This window comes from Prunus dulcis, chromosome 4 (assembly GCF_902201215.1).
Source record: "Prunus dulcis chromosome 4, ALMONDv2, whole genome shotgun sequence".
Classification (NCBI taxonomy): domain Eukaryota; kingdom Viridiplantae; phylum Streptophyta; class Magnoliopsida; order Rosales; family Rosaceae; genus Prunus; species Prunus dulcis.
In genome coordinates this window covers 3,287,937-3,308,156 of record NC_047653.1, presented here as the reverse complement: position 1 = coordinate 3,308,156, position 20,220 = coordinate 3,287,937, and the positions used below count along the sequence as shown (strand labels likewise).

Here is a 20,220-nt window from a genome sequence, read left to right as displayed (position 1 = left end):
ATATTACCTCTGGGCTGGGCCCAAGTATATATTGGACTGGGCTTGATTTGGCGGTAAACCAAACCCGACCCAAAGAGAAGCGCCGCCACCCACCAATCCAACTTCTCTGCGTACAACATGTCTGATGACGAAAGACCAAAACGAAGAGAGTGAGGAAAGGTGAAGGCGGAGATGGCGGACCTAAAACCAAGGCGGCTGAGGGGCCACAAGGCCACTGCCACGTGTTGCATCGCCTCTGTTGCTACCCCTGGCCTCGTCGCCACTGCCGGGGAGGTATGGTTATGGAGGAAATTTGAAAAAAATCAAAATTATGGTGTGTTTACATTTTATGGCAAATTGGGTACTTTCGTGTTGAAATTAAATAGAGCTTGGTGCTCGTGTTGTGTATTCAGGATGGCTGCGTTTGCTGGTTTGATATGCGATGCAAAGATGTGATAGATATTATGGAGGTTGGAGAGGAACCCGTTTCATCATTATGTTTCAGGCCAGGTAATGATATATATGATTATGTTTCACATATATGTTTAGAATGAAAAGTTTGCAAATTGAATTTTGTGGGTTGGCTCAGGAAATGAAAATATGATATTTGTTTCATCTGAGAAGCAAGTCAAGAGCTTTGATGTGCGTCTGGTAATCATCGACTCTCTCTCCTCTCTCTGTTTGAGTGTTTTTGATATCTTTACTTGTTCAATGCTTATAAAGTTTTTTTTTTTTTTTTCCATTTTGAAGGGGAGTTCTTGCTCATGGAAGCCATTGGAAAGTTATGATTATAATAAAGAGGAGATAAATCAGGTATCAGTATTCAGGTAGACTTGGTTTTGATTACTTAATTAACTTAAACTTAGCTACCCATTTTCTGGAGCTTATCTGCATGTATGTTTGTCTATATAGATTGCATGCAACTCTAAGTCTTCTTTTCTTGCTGCTACGGATGATGGCGGTGAAATTAAGGTCACTTCTCATTACCCATCTTGCAGTTTTTGCAGTTCATATATAATCTGTTATCTATCTCATAATGTATGTAGTTTGTAATTTCAGCTGCTGACTGTAATCACTGTGGCAGATTATTGACATTTGTCAGAAACGCATTTACAAAACATTAAGAGCTGGCCATACAAGTGTATCCTTTTTTTTAATATTTTTTTTTATAATCATTTAAGCACTTCCCTTTTTGTTCTTCTTCAAATTATGTGACTCATGGTTGGCTATCAACAAGATATTCTGCTGCATATCTTTTTATTTTCCTTCTTTATTTTGTTAAATTCCAATTGCTTCCTTCCAAGCATGATCCGTTCCCTTGAATTCTTTGCTATCTTTCCCTTGTATTTCCGTCACCTTAACTACATACTACACACAGATTTGTAGCAGCGTGCAATTTCTTCCTTGGAGACCGTGGGAAGGTATATCTATAAGATTTTCCTTGCCCTCTCTCTCTCTCTCTACCATCAATTGTGCTGATGGTTACTGGTTTAAAATATGCCTGAAATATATCAATTCAGCATGTTGAAATCATTGAATATTAGTTGGCACATTCTAAAACGAAGGCCATTCCCTTCATGTTAAGCATTTTTCATCTATCATGGTAATTTCAACAAAGCTTTGAGTGTCTCTTATCATGTTTTGATTATGTGCTAACATATACAAATCTTAGCTGTATTGTGAGTCCACTGTTGGGTATCTTTAAGGATATACTTGAACAAGGTACATAGAGCATAGATGTCATATCAGTGTGAGTTTCTTGAAGAATCCAGTAAAACGTTCATCTCTTTCTACTCACAGATAATTGACTGCCAACTTCTGTCTTGGGGTATCTTGGGCAGTTATCACTGGAGGTCTTGATTCAAAGCTTGTGATGTGGGATTTTTCCAAGGGGCGCCCTAATAAAATTATGAATTTTGGTAAAGCATCTATCTTTTGTAATTTATAACTTTCTCTGCATATTGGTTGCTTTTCATAGCTCTCATGACATTTAATCAAAGTTGGAATAGTTTCCACTTCAGCAATTCATTGGAACATGAATTCCTTACCTACAGAGTTTGCCACTTTGCATTGCTTGGGGCAAAATATGTTTTATTTCATACTCTTTCAAGTACTGGAGAACCTTTGTAGAATTTTTTATATTGATATTCTGGTCTATAAGATACATAAGAGTAGATCTCTGTCTAGCATTCTGAATATGTTTAGGCCACATAACCAGGTGTGAAGTGTGTGGGCTACGAAGTTGGAGATAGAGCAGGAACTGATAAGCTTGTGGTAGGCTAGGAGAAACGTTGACCGTGAGTAATCGAAGGTTCAAGGTGTATGGAGCCACGCATGCACGTGCATGCATGCATATATGCTCAAAAGTTTAAAATATCTAGGGCAAAAAAATGCATGCATCTTTGCAGCTGCAGGTGATTAGACAGGCTGTGAACACAATAATTTAATATGAAAGTTAGAACCAAAGCCTTTCAATCCTCTCGACATGTTGATGCACTTTGCTCCTAAAAAGATGATCATTTGATGATTTTATCTTGTATAAGAACGGATGAAAATCAATGTGGTTCAGTGGTTGGATTGATCTTTTTGTACAAATCTTGCTTGCTATTCTTCACTGCAGGCTTGTCTGATGCAAATAATGGTGATGGCAAGGAACAGTGTTTCAATCCTGCTTTTGTTCACGCAATAGAAGTTCCAGAAATTGATATGTTAGACAAATCAGACAAGGTTTGTGTTGTGGCTAGGGGTGATGGTGCAGTTGATGTGATTAATATAGAAGCTGAACTTGCTACCATGAGGTCAAAAGGTTCTAGAAAACCTCAGAAAGGATCTCAATCAAGATCAAAAGAAAAGGAAATCCCAGATCAAAATGGATGGAAAAGGTTGCATTTGGATTACTCATCAGGCGGTCATACTGCTGCAGTCTCTTGTGTGTGAGTAATAGTCTGATAGACTTAAATGCAGTGCAAGGAAACTTAATTCACTTATTGACTAGTATGTATTTTTCAGGGCATTTTCGTTGTTTGGGGATAGAGGAAGATTTATAATTTCAGGTGGAAATGATAAGTTGGTAAAGGTCTGGGATTGGACCAAATGTCTTGATGCAGGACAGACTATCAGCAGCAGTGATCTTCTACATTTGAATATCAACCTCAGCAAAAAAGTGAGTTATCGTTGCATCTTCACCACCACTTCTTGAACTTCAGTTTCTTGCTTGTTTCCATGTCATTTTATGTGAAGCTTCTGATCATGGAGTTGATGCCTTTGCAGGTCAATTGGCTCTGTACTACTCCGGCTGATATGGAAAACCTAGTTGTTTGTGATACAACTAAGGTGGTAAAGGTCTATTCTGTTGCCTAGATTAAAGCTGCGGTATCATTGAATATAGAAGCTTATAGTCTCGTGTGGCAAACTCATTCCGGCCCCAGGAAAACTTGTCTACTCTTTGCATTTTGTGCCTTGACCGATGCAATCCTTGATCGCCATAATCAGCATGATGCACTTTTAAGGGTTCGTTCACCCCTGTATCCCATGATCTGTAGATGTTTCTACTTGTGTAACTTGGGGAATCAGATGCTAGTCTGTAACTCTGTATCATGTCACTGCTGGGATCGCCTGTTATTTGTTTTGTTTTTGGAGTCTTTGTTGGTATGTCTTAAACACAAAATTGTGAACTCCATATTGATAGTGGTGTTCATGAAGAAAATGTTTATCCAAATATAATTGAAAAGGCAATTTTTCTTAAGAATTTAAAGCTGTAATTATGGATTCTATATTAACTTAAGAACCTTTTACTCATTGATTCTGCAGGTTCAAAGCCATTTATGTAATGAGTTAATAGTGCAATTTCCACAAAATTGGAAGTTACATTTTTCTATCCGATTTATAGAATCTTTCTTTTTTCTTTCTTCTTATATATTCCAAAGTAGAAACTAGAAAGAAAGAAAGTTGCCGATTCTCTCATAAATGTGTGAGAAATTCACCATGTTACACCTGTGATTTATGACCATCTTTCTTAATCATAATGGCCAATTCAAACGTTGAGGCCCATTTTATAAGGCAAGCTTGTAGGGCCTTTATTTGGAGACTACATATAAAAAAAAGGGAGACAGCTCACTCTTCTTCTTGGGTTTTTGGTGGGAAAGATAACAGACGTTGGTTAGTTAAGGATGTACCTTGCCCAACCGAAACCTTCCTTAGACTTCCCGCAAAAATTTCAAATCTTTTTCTTTTAGGAAAAACAAAAGAAAGAAAGAGGTAGCTTCCCATCTCTCTCTCTCTGCAGATACAATGACACCAACACCCCAACTTCCACACCCTTCCAACCACCATACTCCACCTCCTTCTCACCATTTCAAAAATGGGGTTTGGGTAATTCGTATAAAACCAGCAACAAGACCTAGATTGGGAAGTAGAGTGAGACCCCTTTCAGGCTTAAGGTATTGGGTTTCCAAGGAAATTAAGGAAACACCAATATTGTCAAAATGATGCAGTCTGGGATTCCTCTATGCAACACCTGTGGTGAACAAGTGGGGCTTGATGCCAATGAGGAGGTTTTTGTGGCTTGCCATGAATGTAATTTCCCTGTTTGCAAGACTTGTTTTGATTTGGATATCAAGGAGGGGCGTAAAGCTTGCTTGCGGTGCAGCACTCCCTATGATGATGGTATCTCTTTTACTTGAATTTCTCTGATCTATGTCTATATTTTCAGATGCTTTATTATATGTGTTTTACTTGGTTTTTTCCATATTGATGCTTTCACTTTTTGAGGCTCACAACTTAGTTTACCACCATTAGTGCATATTGGCGACACCCTGCGACAATCATATGTATAATTGGAAATTATATACCTGTAAGTTATAGAAATAGTTTGGTTGATGACATCATAACAACTTTTTAGGATAGTGATTAAGTTCACATGCACTTGATGGGGAATCAAAATCAAACCTTTTCTTTCTCTTATGCTGATTTGGGAAAGTTAATCTTGTGCAAGGTATGCGAGGTTTGGTTCCCCTATGTGCTATTTGGATTTTGGAAATGATGCAAGGAGAGTATAAAACCAAACTATGCATAAAGTTGAAGAAGTTCTGAAATTATGTCTTTTTAACTTTTACGCAGTTAAAAAAGTTTTTGGAAGGAGATCCAAAAATGGGTTCATTTGGTCTTGATTGATATGTATATTTTTTACAGCTTGTTACATTCTAAAATTGGTAGCTTTCATGATTTCTAAGCTATATAATGGTTTTTAAAATTCTTCAGAGAACTCACTGGCAGATGATGAAACAAAGGTTTCTGGCACTCGATCTGCAATGGCAGCTCACCTGGATAATTCTCAGGTATGAAACAAAAGTTTCTGCAATTCTATAATTTGTAGGTACTTTAAGTAGAATGAGATAATATTTTGTTTATACTCAGTGTGTTTAAGAATATTAGGTTTCTTACAGCTTGCTAATTTTTATATTTGTTTAAGCAGGATATCGGAATTCATGCTAGGCACGTCAGCAATGTGTCTGCTGTGGATAGTGGTGAGTCATATTTCTTTTTCTTGCATGATTTAGTCCCCTTGTCTCATTTTTTTGATAATTATCTTATTTTGTTATCTTTGAAGAATTAAATGATGAATATGGGAATCCAATTTGGAAGAATAGAGTAGAGAGTTGGAAGGATAAAAAGGATAAAAAGAGCAAGAAGAAAAAGGGTGCACCTAAGGAGGAAAAAGTGGCTCAAATTCCACCTGAGCAGCAGATGACAGAGAACCAGTAAGTACAATTAAAACTTGGGTGATTTATATAAGATGCTATACAAGAAAGAAGATAAAGCCCTTTCAAAAATAAAAGGGCATTGCAGTGCTAGTTTTCTGATGTAGGGTCTGTTTTTAGATTCTTTTCCAAAATTTCTTTATCTCATTCAAACATTCATGTGTTCATGAAAGGAAACATTTATGTGTTTAGGCTTAGATGAGATGGAATTTCTACATAGCTGTTATTTCGGGTTGGGATGATGTTCTATGTCCATTATAGTTATCCTGCCATTCCAAATGTTGGATACAAGAAAAGAGAGGAGCATTCATTCTATAGTCTTGTCTATGAGTTATGTTGAGATATAAAAATCCCACATGGGGTAATCTAAGCTTACATCTTAAAATATAAATCATCTGCCTTTCCATCCATTACCTATAGGTTCTTTGTTTTGGGTTTGGATGCTAACTTGGCAAGTTAGATCTATGATTTATCAGTTATATTCCATGCTTGGGGATAGAGAGACACAATCAGGTTTTACACAGGACATTCTGTTTCATATCTTTTATATCAGTGTTGTGAAAATGGTTCATATACACAGTTAATGAAATGATTATATCAATGTTTTGGGAAGTTTCAGAGTCTAATTTTCAAAAAAAAGGAACAGAACCAAGACGATGCATGTATGAATTTGGATGTGTTCGAATCATATTCATATGTAGCATTTGATGCTTTTTCTTGTGTGTTATTTGACTTATGGCCTTCTTTGCAGTTCACCAGATGCTGCGGAACCACTTTCAACTATCATTCCACTTCCACCTAACAAAATCACACCATACAGAGTTGTAATAATTATGCGATTGATCATTCTTGCCCTTTTCTTCCATTATCGAGTGACAAATCCTGTTGACAGTGCTTATGGTCTCTGGCTCACTTCTATCATATGTGAGATCTGGTTCGCTTTTTCTTGGGTGTTGGATCAGTTTCCCAAGTGGTATCCAGTTAATAGGACTACATTTACTGACAGGTTATCTGCCAGGTATATATTTTAAACTGGATTTCTTATGCTTCAACCTCGTCCAACATTAGTCAGTTGATGTTTTCAAACCTTCATATAATTACATGTCATGATTAGTGAGTAAACACAGGGTTTTCTGAGACTAACCGGAAGAATATGAAGGAAAGTACAAATGAATAGTATATGTTTTTAAAAACTGTTAATTTCTCATTGTATTCTGAACATCATTTTAAATGTTCCTTTTGGATGTTATGTGAAATGGTTGTATAAACTTCCATGCCAGGTATGAAAGAGAGGGTGAACCCTCTGAGCTCGCTGCTGTGGATTTCTTCGTGAGTACAGTTGATCCATTGAAAGAACCACCTCTGATCACTGCAAATACTGTGCTTTCTATCCTTGCTGTAGACTACCCTGTCGATAAAGTTTCTTGCTATGTGTCTGACGATGGTGCTGCAATGCTTACTTTCGAATCTCTGGCCGAAACATCTGAATTTGCAAGAAAGTGGGTTCCATTCTGCAAGAAGTTTTCGATTGAACCACGTGCACCTGAGTTTTACTTTTCACAAAAGATTGACTACTTGAAGGACAAAGTGCAACCATCTTTTGTGAAGGAGCGCAGAGCAATGAAAGTAAGTACCTTAAGGTTGAAGCTGAATACTCATGATATTATGATAGCTGAAAGCTTTCATTAACTCATAAACTTTTACAGAGAGATTATGAAGAGTTCAAAGTGCGAATGAATGCTTTAGTAGCAAAGGCTCAAAAAACACCAGAAGATGGATGGACTATGCAAGATGGAACACCTTGGCCAGGAAATAACTCACGTGACCATCCTGGCATGATCCAGGTAGACAGCCTATGGTTTGTTGAGTTCAACTTCTGAAATTTTTCCATTTTGAAAATTTCATACTTCTCTAAGGGGTTCTATATTTGTCGGTGCTCGAAACAAAAGTCTGGACAAGGTTCACTTGAGCTATATTTAGATACCTGTAATACATAACCTAAACACTCTGTTCATGTGGGCAAACCAAGATTTTGAAAAGCATTTTGCATTTGCATTTGGAGTGATACTTTTTTTAAGTGCCTTGAGGGATATTTTCTAGCCTTGGTGAATACTGTTTTTCCATCAACTATCAGTCCATGCTCCTTGTTGTGTCTCTTTATAAAGAGATTTTCAGCGCTTCATCATATTGTAAATAATTGATTTTGACATATAACTCATCTTTTTCACCATCCTCAGGTTTTCCTTGGACATAGCGGTGCCTATGATATTGAGGGAAATGAACTCCCTCGATTGGTTTATGTCTCTAGAGAGAAGAGACCCGGCTACCCACACCACAAGAAAGCTGGTGCTGAAAATGCTCTGGTATATATACGTACTTTAAGAATGATAATACCCATGTGAGCACTATAAAATTTCACTCAAACTTGAATGACTGGCTTGATACAGGTAAGGGTGTCTGCAGTTCTCACAAATGCTCCATACATCCTCAACCTTGACTGCGATCACTATGTTAACAACAGCCAGGCAATTCGTGAGGCGATGTGTTTCTTGATGGATCCGCAAGTTGGTCGAGAAGTATGCTTTGTGCAATTTCCTCAGAGATTTGATGGCATTGATCGTAGTGACCGATATGCCAACCGTAATACGGTTTTCTTTGATGTGAGTTCAAAGCTATCATACATATCCACACATTTTAATAGTAACCTTAAATGTCCTTGTATAGGTGAACTGTTACAAGGGAATGCAAGACTTGGAACATTCAAGCTGTTTTAAAAGTAAAAGAAAAATAAATATAAGAAAGAATTGAACATTGCCTTGTCATTAGTCAGAATTTTAGCATTAGACTCGTTGAGATTCACACTGTGTTTGAAAAGAACTGTGAACATAGTTTTGAAAATCTCTAAATCTCTAATTTCAGGTTAACATGAAAGGACTGGATGGCATTCAAGGTCCAGTATATGTGGGGACAGGTTGTTGTTTCAATAGGCAAGCCCTTTATGGCTATGGCCCTCATTCTATGCCCAGCTTATCCAAGGCTTCATCATCGTCCTGTTCATGGTGCGGCTGCTGCTCTTGTTGCTGCCCCTCTAAGAAGCCGTCTAAAGATCTGTCAGAGGCTTACAGAGATACAAAACGTGAGGAGCTTGATGCTGCCATATTCAACCTCAGGGAGATTGATAGTAAGTCTAATCACTCAATGAAACTGGATATAGACAAATGGTTTGTTGTGCTTTCAGTATATAAAATATTTTGGGCTTTCTTATGCAGACTATGATGAGTATGAGAGGTCAATGCTGATTTCCCAGACAAGCTTTGAGAAAACTTTCGGCTTATCATCTGTATTTATAGAGTCTACACTAATGGAGAACGGAGGAGTGGCCGAATCTTCTAACCCATCAACATTGATCAAAGAGGCGATTCATGTCATTAGCTGTGGTTATGAAGAGAAGACCGCATGGGGAAAAGAGGTAGGATTTTATTCCACCTTATGTAAAACAAATGAATGGGACTCTTGAAGTTTTACCAAAACTAGTGTCAATATTATTCTGGAAGATATCATATCTTGCAAACTTGAACAATGTGTGGCCTTCTAATAGATTCTTGGCTGCCTTTTGCTATAATCCTCCTATGTTGAAGATGTACTGCATTTACTAAGCAGTGTGTTCTTTTACTTAAACGGTTTTATATTCTCTTTTTCTCAGATTGGTTGGATATACGGATCAATCACTGAGGATATCTTAACTGGTTTCAAGATGCATTGCCGTGGATGGAGGTCAATTTATTGCATGCCCTTGAGGCCTGCATTCAAAGGGTCAGCTCCCATTAACCTTTCCGATCGACTGCACCAAGTTCTCAGGTGGGCACTTGGATCTGTGGAAATTTTCCTCAGTAGACATTGTCCTCTCTGGTACGGGTTTGCAGGAGGCCGCCTCAAATGGCTTCAGCGACTGGCATATATTAACACTATCGTTTACCCCTTCACATCCCTCCCTCTTGTAGCTTACTGCACAATTCCTGCAATATGCCTTCTCACAGGAAAATTTATCATCCCAACAGTAAGTTTTTTCTACCTTCATTGTCTCAGACTAACATGGAAAAAGCAAGGATAGTGTGTTACCAATTATCTTTTTATGCATGCGTAAGATACATCAATACTTACTGTGGATCATTCTTGTAACTTGCAGCTTTCAAACCTGGCAAGTGCCTTGTTTCTTGGTCTCTTCATGTCCATCATTGTAACAAGTGTGCTCGAGTTGCGGTGGAGTGGTGTGAGCATCGAAGACATATGGCGTAACGAGCAGTTCTGGGTGATCGGAGGTGTCTCAGCCCATCTCTTTGCTGTCTTCCAAGGATTTCTAAAAATGCTGGCAGGAATTGATACCAACTTCACTGTCACAAGTAAACAGGCCGAAGACGCAGATTTTGGTGAGCTCTACATGATCAAATGGACAACACTTTTGATCCCCCCAACCACACTCCTCATTGTCAACATGGTTGGCATTGTTGCTGGATTTTCTGATGCACTGAACAAGGGATATGAAGCTTGGGGCCCACTTTTTGGCAAGGTTTTCTTTGCCTTCTGGGTGATTCTTCATCTCTATCCCTTCCTGAAAGGTCTCATGGGACGCCAAAACCGGACCCCAACCATTGTTGTCTTGTGGTCAGTGCTCTTGGCCTCTGTCTTCTCTCTCGTTTGGGTCAAGATCAATCCATTTGTCACCAAAGTTGATAGCTCAGCCCTTACTCAAAGCTGCATCTCCATAGACTGTTAAACAAACTTTTCCACGATTTTGGCTTCATTATATAGTTTCAAGGTCTGAGTACCAAAGTTCGCTTCTTTCTGGAAATGCCAATCATAAATTTTTTATTTTTAAGTTTAGAAACATTTGTAATGATTCTTTTTTTCTTTCTTTTGGGTTTTGGACAATCAGTGTGTAAAGAATTAAGCATTCCTGCACAGTATCAATGTAAAAACCAGTGTTCGACAAATCGGCCGCCTAGCCGGGTCTAGCGGGTCTGGGCGCCTGGGCGGGTCGGGTCTAGCGGGTAAGAAAGAGATGGACGCCGCGCACAAACAGGCCATGGGCTTTCGGCCTTTGCCTTCAACGGAAAACTAATTTTCAAAAGAAATTTGTCAGACTTAGATAGCCCTTAACTTATTAGTTAATTACATCATTAGCCTGCTGAAACTTGAAAGTTGAAATCGGGCGTTGAGTCGTTGACCCATCCCTTTTCTGGTATAGTTCATATGTTTTCAAACAATGTACACGTGTGCTCTGACATTACACATTTCATCTCATAGCTCATAACAAAGCCCTTGGTTTTATCTATTATTTACGCACTCAACCTATTAGCCTTTGCATACAAGCTAGCATCCTTTTATTTTAATAATTAATGTTGCAGAAAGAAACGGAAAGAGAAGAGGTTTGGCAATTTTGGATTTAGGGAGGTTATAATTTCATCGAAAACCACCTAGGCCTGATCAAACTTGCCACCCCAACTTCGTGGCTTAGAAACTGTAAGTGTTAATATCATAGCTTATAATGTCAACAGTTAAGTAGAATACTGAATGATGAATCGATGTGGGATATAAAGTAAATTATATATGTGCAATTTATAAGTGCGAATATCGTTAGAAATTGGAGCATGTAGTGAGCTATAAATTCAAATACAAACTTCGAATACATTTTATAGATGTGAAATGTATGTTTTATTATACACACTGCAAATTTAACTTAGAATCCTGTGATGAGGAAATGGATTATGGAATTTTCCTTCCCTCCAAACAAAACGACAGAGGGGATGTGTGGTAAAAAAGTAGCAGCATGAGTACTACCAGCAACAGCTGGACAAAGAAAACAAAGTCCCATTCTGCAATTTTATGCAGAATTCAAGGGCATAGAAGTATTTTAACCAGACAGACACACCATCCCAAATCTGATCTCATGGTCTTCCCAAGCTCTCTCACTGGTCACTGTATTACACACTCTCAAATACCTTACATAAATTCATACAACAAACACTCTTCCCCATAACCCCAAGCTCTCTCTCTCTCTCTCTCTCTCTCTCTCTCTAATGGAACCACCATTGCTGCCCACTCTGCTTCTCCTCCTCCTCCTCCTCCTCCTCTCCACCACCACCTTCTCAGCCTCTGCTCCTCCTCTCCGCCCCACTCCATCTCCTGCCTCCTCCCCAACCCCACCAAAGTCCACCACCCCCAAAGCCCCATCTCCTACCTCCTCCCCAACCCCCAAAACCCCATCTCCTACCTCCTCCCCAACCCCACCGAAGTCCACCACCCCAAAAACCCCATCTCCTATCTCCTCCCCAACCCCACCAAACTCCTCCACCCCCAAAACCCCATCTTCACCATCTTCCAGCTCTTTAGACCCAAAGCAACTCAGAGCCCTCCAATCTCTCAACATCCCAACCTCCAAAGACCCCTGCACCCAACCCTCACTCCTCCTCCCCAACACCACTCTCTGCGACTCCTCCAAGCCCTTCCGCCACATCCTCTCCCTCCGCCTTGCCAACTGCTCCGACGACGTCGCTTTGTCCTTCACTGCTCTCAAGTCCCTCTCCACCCTCCAGTCCCTCCAGTTCTTCAACTGCCCCATTGCCCCTATCCGCTTCCCGGCCGATCTCGTTGCCTCTCTCCACTCCTTCACCTGCATTAACAGCCTCCGCAGGCTCACTGGCGTCTGGCTTGCGCGCCTCCAAAACCTCACTGATCTCACTGTCTCCAATGTCGAAGTCAATGCCTCTGGACCCTTTGTCATTCTCGGCAACATGAAGAAGCTCAGGTCTGTGACCATCTCTCATGCCAATCTAACTGGTAGTGTTCCAAGACACTGGAATTTGAACCTTACCCACATCGATTTTTCGGGTAATAAGCTACAGGGGAAGATACCCTCTTCAATCACACTCCTTGAAAACCTTGAAAGCTTGAACCTTTCCTCTAATTCCCTCAATGGAGAAATACCCACTTCGTTTGGGGACCTGATTTCACTAAAGAACGTGTCTTTAGCTTCAAATTCGTTGTCTGGAGCCATACCAGAGTCAATGTCTGCAATTCCAGGGTTGGTTCATGTTGATCTGAGCTCCAATCAGCTGAATGGTACAATTCCAAATTTCCTCTCTGATATGAAGAGCTTGAAGCACTTGAATCTTGCAAACAATGACTTCCATGGAGTTGTGCCTTTCAATGTGTCATTTATAAACAAATTGGCAGTGTTCAAGATTAGCAGGAACAGCAATTTGTGCTATAACCACTCTGTTTTGTCATCAAAATTGAAGCTTGGGATTTCTCCTTGTGACAAGCATGGATTGCCCATGTCACCTCCTCCGGCCAAAGGCGATTCATCAGCAGAAGACAGCAGTGATTCAGATTATGATGACAGCGATGGGGACGACTCTGATCAGAAGAAGGATCGTCATCATGGGCCAAGTAAGGTTGTTCTTGGTGTGGCCATTGGGCTTTCTTCCATAGTCTTCCTCATTATTTTCTTGGTTCTTCTCTCCAAATGGTGTGGTTGAAACTTGAAATTGAATTGTTTGTTGATTAAAGTTTTATTAGATTAGGCCAAATTGGTTATTGAAATTGAATTTTGATTAATTTATTATTATACTCAATGATGAGGAGGAAGAGTAGATGGGAAGGTGAAAAAATTGAAAACAAACCAAAAAAGAAAAAGGAGAGAGAGGAATCATTAATTTGGAGTGTTATTTTTATCATTGCTTTGATGGCTTGCTGGAGAAAAGAGCAGTGGGTTTCCATTATTTTGTGATAGATGTGGCCAGTGGCCACTTGGGTGTATTATTTCTTAGCTGCCATAGAGCCTAAAAGCGGCTTCATCTGTTTTCCAGATTATATGTATGTAATTTTTTTCTTCAGCCACAAGCATTTATCTTCTTTATTTATTTATTTTTGATCAGGTAGCTTTCTCTGAGTTTAATTGCTTTCTTCTTAGTGTAAATATTCATGAATTGATAACAATGTGGATTGGCTAAATATTTTTCTTGTATTAAAGTTTTGGTACAATTGGGTATATTCGTATTTGATAAGTTAAGAGGTCATGTTCTTTATGTAAATTTGCAATTATTTTAGATTTCCTTTTGAGCACACCCAGAAAAAGAAATTTATTTACAGCTGTCTCTACTTGAATACAGAAAAGGACAGTGGTAGGCTGATGATGATTGATTTATAAAGTGGAATTATGAAGAATGATGGTATGGATATGCCACATCATGTGGTATAGAGGTATAGAAACGTGGAATAATAATATAGTAAATATAGCATTACTCAAAACAAAGAACGATAAAGAAGAAAGAAAAAAAAAATACATGAAAGAAGCCCTAAACAAACAAAACTCTTTTTTCTTTCCGGCCTGAACATAAAATCATTACATAAAATCTATCGAAGGGTTGCCATCAATTACTTCTTTTACGAGCTCCGGTGGCATATCATTCTTGAGCTTGAACACTTCACGAATCTCGTCAATTCTCTTTCCCCTGATCATATCTGCAACCTTTTGAGATACTTGAGCCACCAATTCCTTGTTGTATAGATAGTCCGCGGCGATGAAGATATGGTACAAAACTGCTTGATCAACATTAAGAAACTCAGCGTCCCACTCTTTGAGTTCCTCTTTAGTCTCTTTACCCTTTGCATGCTTTTTGCACCACTCCATCACCTTGCCTAGGATTTCGGCAGTCACGTTTGGCACTGAAATCTCGTCGCCCTCACAGCCTTCCTCCCATGTTCTTGATGGTTTCACAAAGTACGGCCGCAGCCTCATTTACTTCAATTATTTCGTCATTCAAACACCTCAATCTGAAAACCCTACTCTTTGACGAGGACATGATGATGTTTGAAGAAACTCTGAACCACTGAATTAAATGAGAAGAGAGTGGAAGATGGTGAATATATATATCTTAGAAGACTTCTCCTAATTCTAGCAGGACAAGTAATATTGTATTTCCAACTATAACCAGAATTTCCACTTTTGTTCTCCTCAGATAAGGAAGTCCTTTTTTTTTTTTTCCTTTTTTTTTTTTTTGGGGCATGAATTTAAAAGTGCAAATTCTCTGGGGATAATTTGTAGAAATGAGGTACGGTGTATTGGAAGGCCTTCGATAGGCACTGGGATATCAAGAGCGTATCCTTTCTTTTCCAATACAGAGATTCACTTTTCAAAGAGCTTATCCCTTTCTTCTCTCTATCTGTGAATTTATAAGACAAAATTCTCATGGTTTCAACTTACAATATAGAGTATGGTTAGCAATTTCGCATAATACTCGTATTATATACATATATACATTTTTTTTTTTAAATACTTTCGTTTTCCATACACATCTCAAAGACTTTATAAAATACATGGCTTTTTAAATCAAACATACAATACACGTATGTCCATATTCTTCATGTTTAATACATGTACTTTTTATAAAATTTTCAATAATACGGACAAAAATAAAATTTATATTAAAACATTATCTAATTTGATTGTATTTTAAAAAAAATTGCCAAAAAATACATGTACGTATTTTATTCGTAATTTTCCCATCCCGTAGTTTACTAATTATGATATAGACAAATCAAATCCTGCATCTCTACTGCAATTAACGGCTGTTAAATAGGAGACCTCTTCAAGGAAACACCACAGCATAGACAAACTGATATCGACGCTTTGTTAGCCCTTTGTAAATGAGACTGATCATAGCCTTTCAATTTGAGTCACATCAAAACTGCGAAGCATGCATCTCTTGAAATTGGCCCATATTAAGATCCTAATTCAAATGCCTATCTAGAGTGTTCTATTTTGGTCGATCGAAAAACAATTATATACAACAATAGCTTGATCATGTGCGTGACAATCAACCAAGTTTGGAGGAGGTACTTAGCAAGTGTATCGAAATTGATGAGCCTACTTGCACTTCAAAGTCCAACTTCAGTTTACCAGAAACCCCTGCAAGAACAAATCCCATCTTTCATATGGTGAAAGCGGTTAGAATCTCTTAGAACAATCTCCCTCCTAGATGTCTTAGAGATGAACTTGGCCATCTCATGACAGTCACTGCATACTCGTAGATTCTTGGTCACCCGTACGGTTTTCCCAGGTGGCAAGTTCAGTATCCCAAATGCTATGGCTAACTTCTCACTATGCCCACAGAGAGCCACTTCTTTCTCCATCTCATCTGCATTTATCAAAGCATACTGCATTTTAGGAGAATAGCCTTCTTCCTTCATCTTCAATCTTAAACGCTTCAATAGAGACTCTATCTTTGTGGCTTGTGGGTGTGAACTATTTCCAGCGACAAAGATTTGAACTTTCCCCTTGATCTCTATCCAACTACAGCCTGGATTCTTTTTTAAGCCTTGCCGACCAATCCTCTCTCTCAACTTTTTCACTTCCTCCCACTTTTCTGCCTCTGCATAAATATTTGCTAGAAGTACATAGTACCCTGTGTTTTCTGGCTCTAGTTCAAAAACACGTTCTGCGACTTTCTCCGCTAGTTTTACATCGTGGTGGATCCTACAACCGCAGAGCAAGGAACCCCAGATAGTTGCATCTGGCTCAATGGGCATCTTGTTAATAAACTTATATGCCTTGGTTAGATTCCCAGTGCGGGCAAGAAGATCCACCATACAAGCATAGTGCTCTAACTTTGGAACAATGCTGTAATCATTTCTCATACTATCAAAGAATCTCCATGCTTCATCAAGTAACCCAGAATGACTGCAAGCATAAAGTATAGAAATGAAGGAAATACTGTCAGGTTTTATTCCTGATTTTCTCATCTCGTTAAAGGCAGTAATAGCTTTGCTTCCAAATCCATGCATGCCATATCCAGCAACTATCACAGTCCAAGAAATCAGATCCTTTATGGGAATAATGTCAAAAAGTAATCGTGCAAGAACTAGTACCCCACACTTGACATACATGTCAACAAGTGCATTGGCAACATACCGATCCGAAAAGTATCCATTTCTCAATATATGGCCATGGATCTCTTGACCTCTGTTTAGAGCTGCTAGGCTGGCACAAGCCGGAAGGACACTCGCAATTGTCATGCCGTCAGGTTTTGATTTCTGTTGCATCTCAGAAAAGAGTTTAAGAGCTTCATTGGGAAGACAGTTTTTCGAGTAACCTCCTATCATGGTATTCCACGAGACAATGTCCTTCACAGGCATGCTAGAAAAAACCGAGTGAGCATCTTCCATGCTTCCACATTTCGCATACATATCCATGAGAGTATTGCAGACAAATAAACTGGAGTCCATGCCATGTTCCCTAATGTACTTATGTATATCCCTGCCTTTTTTCAATGAGCCATTACAAGCACACGCATGAAGTATGCTTGTGATTGTATAAACATCTGGGCTAACATCATTCCTTTCCATTTCTGAGAATAATTCGATCGCCTCATCTGAAAGCCCTTCTCGGACATACCCTGCTATCATTGAAGTCCATGACACAACACTTCTTTGACCCATCTTCCCAAAGACTTGAGTTGCACTACTCAGATCGCCACATTTTGAATACATGTCTAGAACATTATTGTAGAACATGATATCCATGTCCAAACAAGTTTTTATTGCATAAGAATGAAGCGCCCTACCCAATGAAAGATTTCCACCATCTGAACAAGCCATTAGAACATTGATAACAGTAGCCAAATCCACATCTACCCTCAAAGAAAGCATCTGTCTGAAAATCTCAACCCCCTTCTCCGCAAGACCATTGGACACATATGCACTTATCATTGAATTCCACGATATAACATCTCGATCACTCAATTCATCAAACACCTTACGTGCACTTTCAATTCTTCTATTCTTAAAATAGAAGGCCATTAGCGAATTACCAACTGTGTTATCAGAACCAAATCCCAATTTGTACAGATACCCATGAACCCATTCACCTTCTCGTACATATCCTAGGGAAGAAAAACACTTTAAAATACAAGAAAATGTATAAGAATTAGCTTGGATACCCAGCTCTTGCATCTTCCTAAATAAATGTATACCTTCCCTGAAATTACGAACCTTTGCATACTCATTGATCATAAGGTTCCAAAGAAAAACCTTTCCATTTGATAATTTATCAAAAACTCGCCTAGCTTCTCTTAAATCCCCACACTTTACAAACATAAAAACAAGTTTTGCACCCAAAGGTCCATCAACTTCTGCGCCATTGTTACAAATAACTGAATGAACCCTTTTACCATCTTGCAGCGACTTAAGTCCAGCACAGAGCTCTAAGACGGAGCAGTAACCCTCCAAATCAAGCTCGGATTTTTTAGACCCGCATACCAATTCCACGGCATTTTTTAGATTACCCATTTCACAGTATTTGCTAATCTTGGCATTCTTGTCTATAACTTCACTCTTAGTGGATATGGCGACCGAGGCTGAAATACGAAATTTGGCACAAGAATGATCCAAATTCGAAGAGAACAGAGAGGTTCTTGAAGAGGGTTTGGAGAAGCAGCAGCCATTTGAGGGTCTAGAAGACTTTGTTTCATTGTCCTTGTGCGGCAGAGGAGAGACCGACAACAAGTGTGGTGAGGTTGTGGCTAGCATCAACATAGTCCCTGTAAACCAAAACAAAGCCGCGCGAAAATTTCAATTAGCCTGAACCTAGAAGATAACTAACTAGAGTCTTTATTTATACATATAAATTTTATTTTTAAATACCAAAAAGGAAAAATGGCGCGCGTGATTTACACACACCACCAGAAGTTGTGGACCAGAAAATTTTGTAATAAAATATGAGTTACTGAAGGGAAGGAACTGTCAGAAGCTGATCCATTTGTATACTCAGAATCTTGGTTTCTCATTTTCCACATTCAACTTCAAGAACCCAAATTGGCCTTGAATATAACTTATGGGTGCAATTGTTCATGAATATCATTCTGTGCTTCGCTTTCCCACTTTCTTCTCTTTCAGCAAGCAGCCCAAGCTGGGAAAATCCATTTTCTCTTTGAAAGGTATTTAAAGTTTTCACTTTTCAGGAATTCCACTTTGAATTCTGCAATGGGTTCTTCTTGGAATTGTGTTTGGTATCTGTTAAAATGAAAGATCTCAGCTTGGTTTAAGTATTTTTCTTGTCTGGGATTGTTGGACTTTTTACTATTTTGAAGTCGAACATGGTGAAAATTATTTCACTTATTATGTTGTTTTTTGTTGAATTTAATTATCATTCCTCTTTTGATTAGCTTGAACTGAAGTTCGGATTTGATATCAACAAATGATTTGTTGTTTGCTGGCTATAGGTAATAGACTGAGGGATCATTTCTTGATGCAGCTTGTTAAATTTGGCTGAGATTGCAGATGTGCCTTCACCCTTCGAGCGAAAGGGCCTTCACTTAACTGTGTCCTGCATTGGATCTGAAGGAAATGGAGGAGACCAACCTCCTCGGAGGCGTTCAGCTTCAGGAAGAACGAATAAGAACGATGGAACCAAGAAACGTGGACCAGCTGGTAAAAAATCTAAAGCATCTGACCAGGAAGAGATCATTTCTCTATTCAGACGGATACAGACTTCGATCTCCAACAAAGAGTCTGTAAATGCTAAGAAGATAAATTCCAATGTCTCTGAAGATAGCCCCTCTTCCGAGTCAATTCTTCAGGCTCTTTATGGATCGAGGAAGCAAAAAGGTAACGCAGATGAATGTCATGTTTGATGCAATCACTTGTCATGGCCATGCACAACACAGCTACCACTTCTGCACCTAAGCATGCACATGTTCAAGTCTTATTTCTAGATATGATGATTGAATTTCTCTGCTTTCACAGTATTATTTCTTAGTCAAATACTAATTACTGCAGGCAAAGCTTTAGACAAGGCAGGGCAAGAGGTCTGGACAAGGAGGAAAGATTCGCAAGAGCAGCAAATACAGGAGGATCCCTCAGTTGCAGAGTTCAAGTTAACGCGCCCACTGTCTAAATTTGTGAAAAGATCTCCGATTCCATCTCAATCAATCCCAAGAGGACAAGTTCTTGAGCTGAATAACGGAGCATCATCTTCTGCGGCTGGAAGAATAGAAGAAATGAAACTCCCTGAGTTGAAAGAACTGGCAAAGACCAGAGGAATTAAAGGTTACTCGAAACTTAAAAAGAGCGAGCTCGTTCAACTGCTGAAGTCCTAAAGCAATGTAAAACCTTGCCCTGTATATTTGTACCAGAGCATTATATGTAAGTGACAGATTGAATTTCACCTTACGTTCTTCAAAATGTTGTGCAGTCCTAGCTACCCACATTTTACAGGGTGGCCACCGAAGTATGGTTGTTTTTAAACTCAAAACTCAATGCTCTCTGGCTCCTAATTGATTTTAGGGTTCTGATACTGTTTTGTGTTGTGGTTGCTTGTTCTCTTATTTGCTATGTTTCTCTTCCCATGTTATAGCCAAGGGATAGAACAATGAAAAATCAAGCCTGTCAAACAGCTTTCAATACTGGCATGAACATCTGGTCA

The 20,220-nt window shown here is 39.0% G+C and overlaps 6 protein-coding genes across 7 annotated transcripts; 4 read left to right on the top strand and 2 right to left on the bottom strand.

Moving 5' to 3' along the window:
* Positions 1–118: 118 nt before the first annotated feature.
* LOC117626100 (WD repeat-containing protein 53) lies at positions 119–3,750 on the top strand. Its single transcript, XM_034357752.1, has 11 exons — positions 119–273; positions 393–489; positions 569–630; positions 730–792; positions 892–951; positions 1,064–1,120; positions 1,358–1,400; positions 1,821–1,898; positions 2,600–2,912; positions 2,989–3,142; positions 3,250–3,750. Exons 1-11 carry the CDS (start codon positions 172–174, stop codon positions 3,337–3,339), a joined length of 1,119 nt encoding a protein of 372 aa, XP_034213643.1. The 5' UTR covers positions 119–171; the 3' UTR covers positions 3,340–3,750.
* Positions 3,751–4,407: 657 nt separating this feature from the next.
* LOC117626098 (cellulose synthase A catalytic subunit 8 [UDP-forming]) lies at positions 4,408–10,729 on the top strand. The gene is made up of 13 exons (XM_034357749.1): positions 4,408–4,644; positions 5,239–5,315; positions 5,453–5,504; positions 5,588–5,738; positions 6,490–6,756; positions 7,019–7,364; positions 7,445–7,582; positions 7,976–8,101; positions 8,186–8,398; positions 8,658–8,919; positions 9,008–9,207; positions 9,442–9,795; positions 9,925–10,729. Exons 1-13 carry the CDS (start codon positions 4,464–4,466, stop codon positions 10,510–10,512), a joined length of 2,955 nt encoding a protein of 984 aa, XP_034213640.1. The 5' UTR covers positions 4,408–4,463; the 3' UTR covers positions 10,513–10,729.
* Positions 10,730–11,788: 1,059 nt separating this feature from the next.
* Positions 11,789–13,751, top strand: LOC117626099 (receptor-like protein 51). Its single transcript, XM_034357751.1, has one exon. It carries the CDS (start codon positions 11,816–11,818, stop codon positions 13,274–13,276), a length of 1,461 nt encoding a protein of 486 aa, XP_034213642.1. The 5' UTR covers positions 11,789–11,815; the 3' UTR covers positions 13,277–13,751.
* Positions 13,752–14,033: 282 nt separating this feature from the next.
* On the bottom strand, positions 14,034–14,538 carry LOC117624217 (SKP1-like protein 1A). Its single transcript, XM_034355363.1, has one exon. It carries the CDS (start codon positions 14,536–14,538, stop codon positions 14,143–14,145), a length of 396 nt encoding a protein of 131 aa, XP_034211254.1. The 3' UTR covers positions 14,034–14,142.
* A 735-nt stretch (positions 14,539–15,273) lies between these two features.
* Positions 15,274–18,355, bottom strand: LOC117625050 (pentatricopeptide repeat-containing protein DOT4, chloroplastic). The gene has a single exon (XM_034356616.1). It carries the CDS (start codon positions 18,330–18,332, stop codon positions 15,696–15,698), a length of 2,637 nt encoding a protein of 878 aa, XP_034212507.1. The 5' UTR covers positions 18,333–18,355; the 3' UTR covers positions 15,274–15,695.
* Positions 18,356–18,535: 180 nt separating this feature from the next.
* Positions 18,536–20,091, top strand: LOC117624263. 2 transcript variants are annotated; one of them, XR_004585302.1, is made up of 3 exons: positions 18,536–18,733; positions 19,051–19,403; positions 19,575–20,091. XR_004585302.1 is itself a non-coding variant. In XM_034355416.1 (3 exons), exons 1-3 carry the CDS (start codon positions 18,631–18,633, stop codon positions 19,892–19,894), a joined length of 750 nt encoding a protein of 249 aa, XP_034211307.1. In that variant the 5' UTR covers positions 18,559–18,630; the 3' UTR covers positions 19,895–20,091. The 2 variants fall into 2 exon arrangements, 1 of the variants encoding a protein (XP_034211307.1); XM_034355416.1 differs by having other exon boundaries at positions 18,559–18,733; positions 19,077–19,403.
* Positions 20,092–20,220: the final 129 nt, after the last annotated feature.

Bases quoted from the DNA above. Each gene is read 5' to 3' on its own strand.
- LOC117626098 (XM_034357749.1), top strand. From the start codon at position 4,464: ATGATGCAGTCTGGGATTCCTCTATGCAACACCTGTGGTGAACAAGTG. The intron at 5,739-6,489 runs GTAAGTACAATT...CCTTCTTTGCAG, and splicing joins CAGCAGATGACAGAGAACCA to TTCACCAGATGCTGCGGAAC. The intron at 7,365-7,444 runs GTAAGTACCTTA...AAACTTTTACAG, and splicing joins AGGAGCGCAGAGCAATGAAA to AGAGATTATGAAGAGTTCAA.
- LOC117625050 (XM_034356616.1), bottom strand. From the start codon at position 18,332: ATGTTGATGCTAGCCACAACCTCACCACACTTGTTGTCGGTCTCTCCT.
- LOC117626100 (XM_034357752.1), top strand. From the start codon at position 172: ATGGCGGACCTAAAACCAAGGCGGCTGAGGGGCCACAAGGCCACTGCC. The intron at 1,401-1,820 runs GTATATCTATAA...TATCTTGGGCAG, and splicing joins TCCTTGGAGACCGTGGGAAG to TTATCACTGGAGGTCTTGAT. The intron at 3,143-3,249 runs GTGAGTTATCGT...ATGCCTTTGCAG, and splicing joins ATATCAACCTCAGCAAAAAA to GTCAATTGGCTCTGTACTAC.
- LOC117624217 (XM_034355363.1), bottom strand. From the start codon at position 14,538: ATGAGGCTGCGGCCGTACTTTGTGAAACCATCAAGAACATGGGAGGAA.
- LOC117626099 (XM_034357751.1), top strand. From the start codon at position 11,816: ATGGAACCACCATTGCTGCCCACTCTGCTTCTCCTCCTCCTCCTCCTC.
- LOC117624263 (XM_034355416.1), top strand. From the start codon at position 18,631: ATGGGTGCAATTGTTCATGAATATCATTCTGTGCTTCGCTTTCCCACT. The intron at 18,734-19,076 runs GTATTTAAAGTT...CTGAGATTGCAG, and splicing joins ATCCATTTTCTCTTTGAAAG to ATGTGCCTTCACCCTTCGAG. The intron at 19,404-19,574 runs GTAACGCAGATG...TAATTACTGCAG, and splicing joins TGGATCGAGGAAGCAAAAAG to GCAAAGCTTTAGACAAGGCA.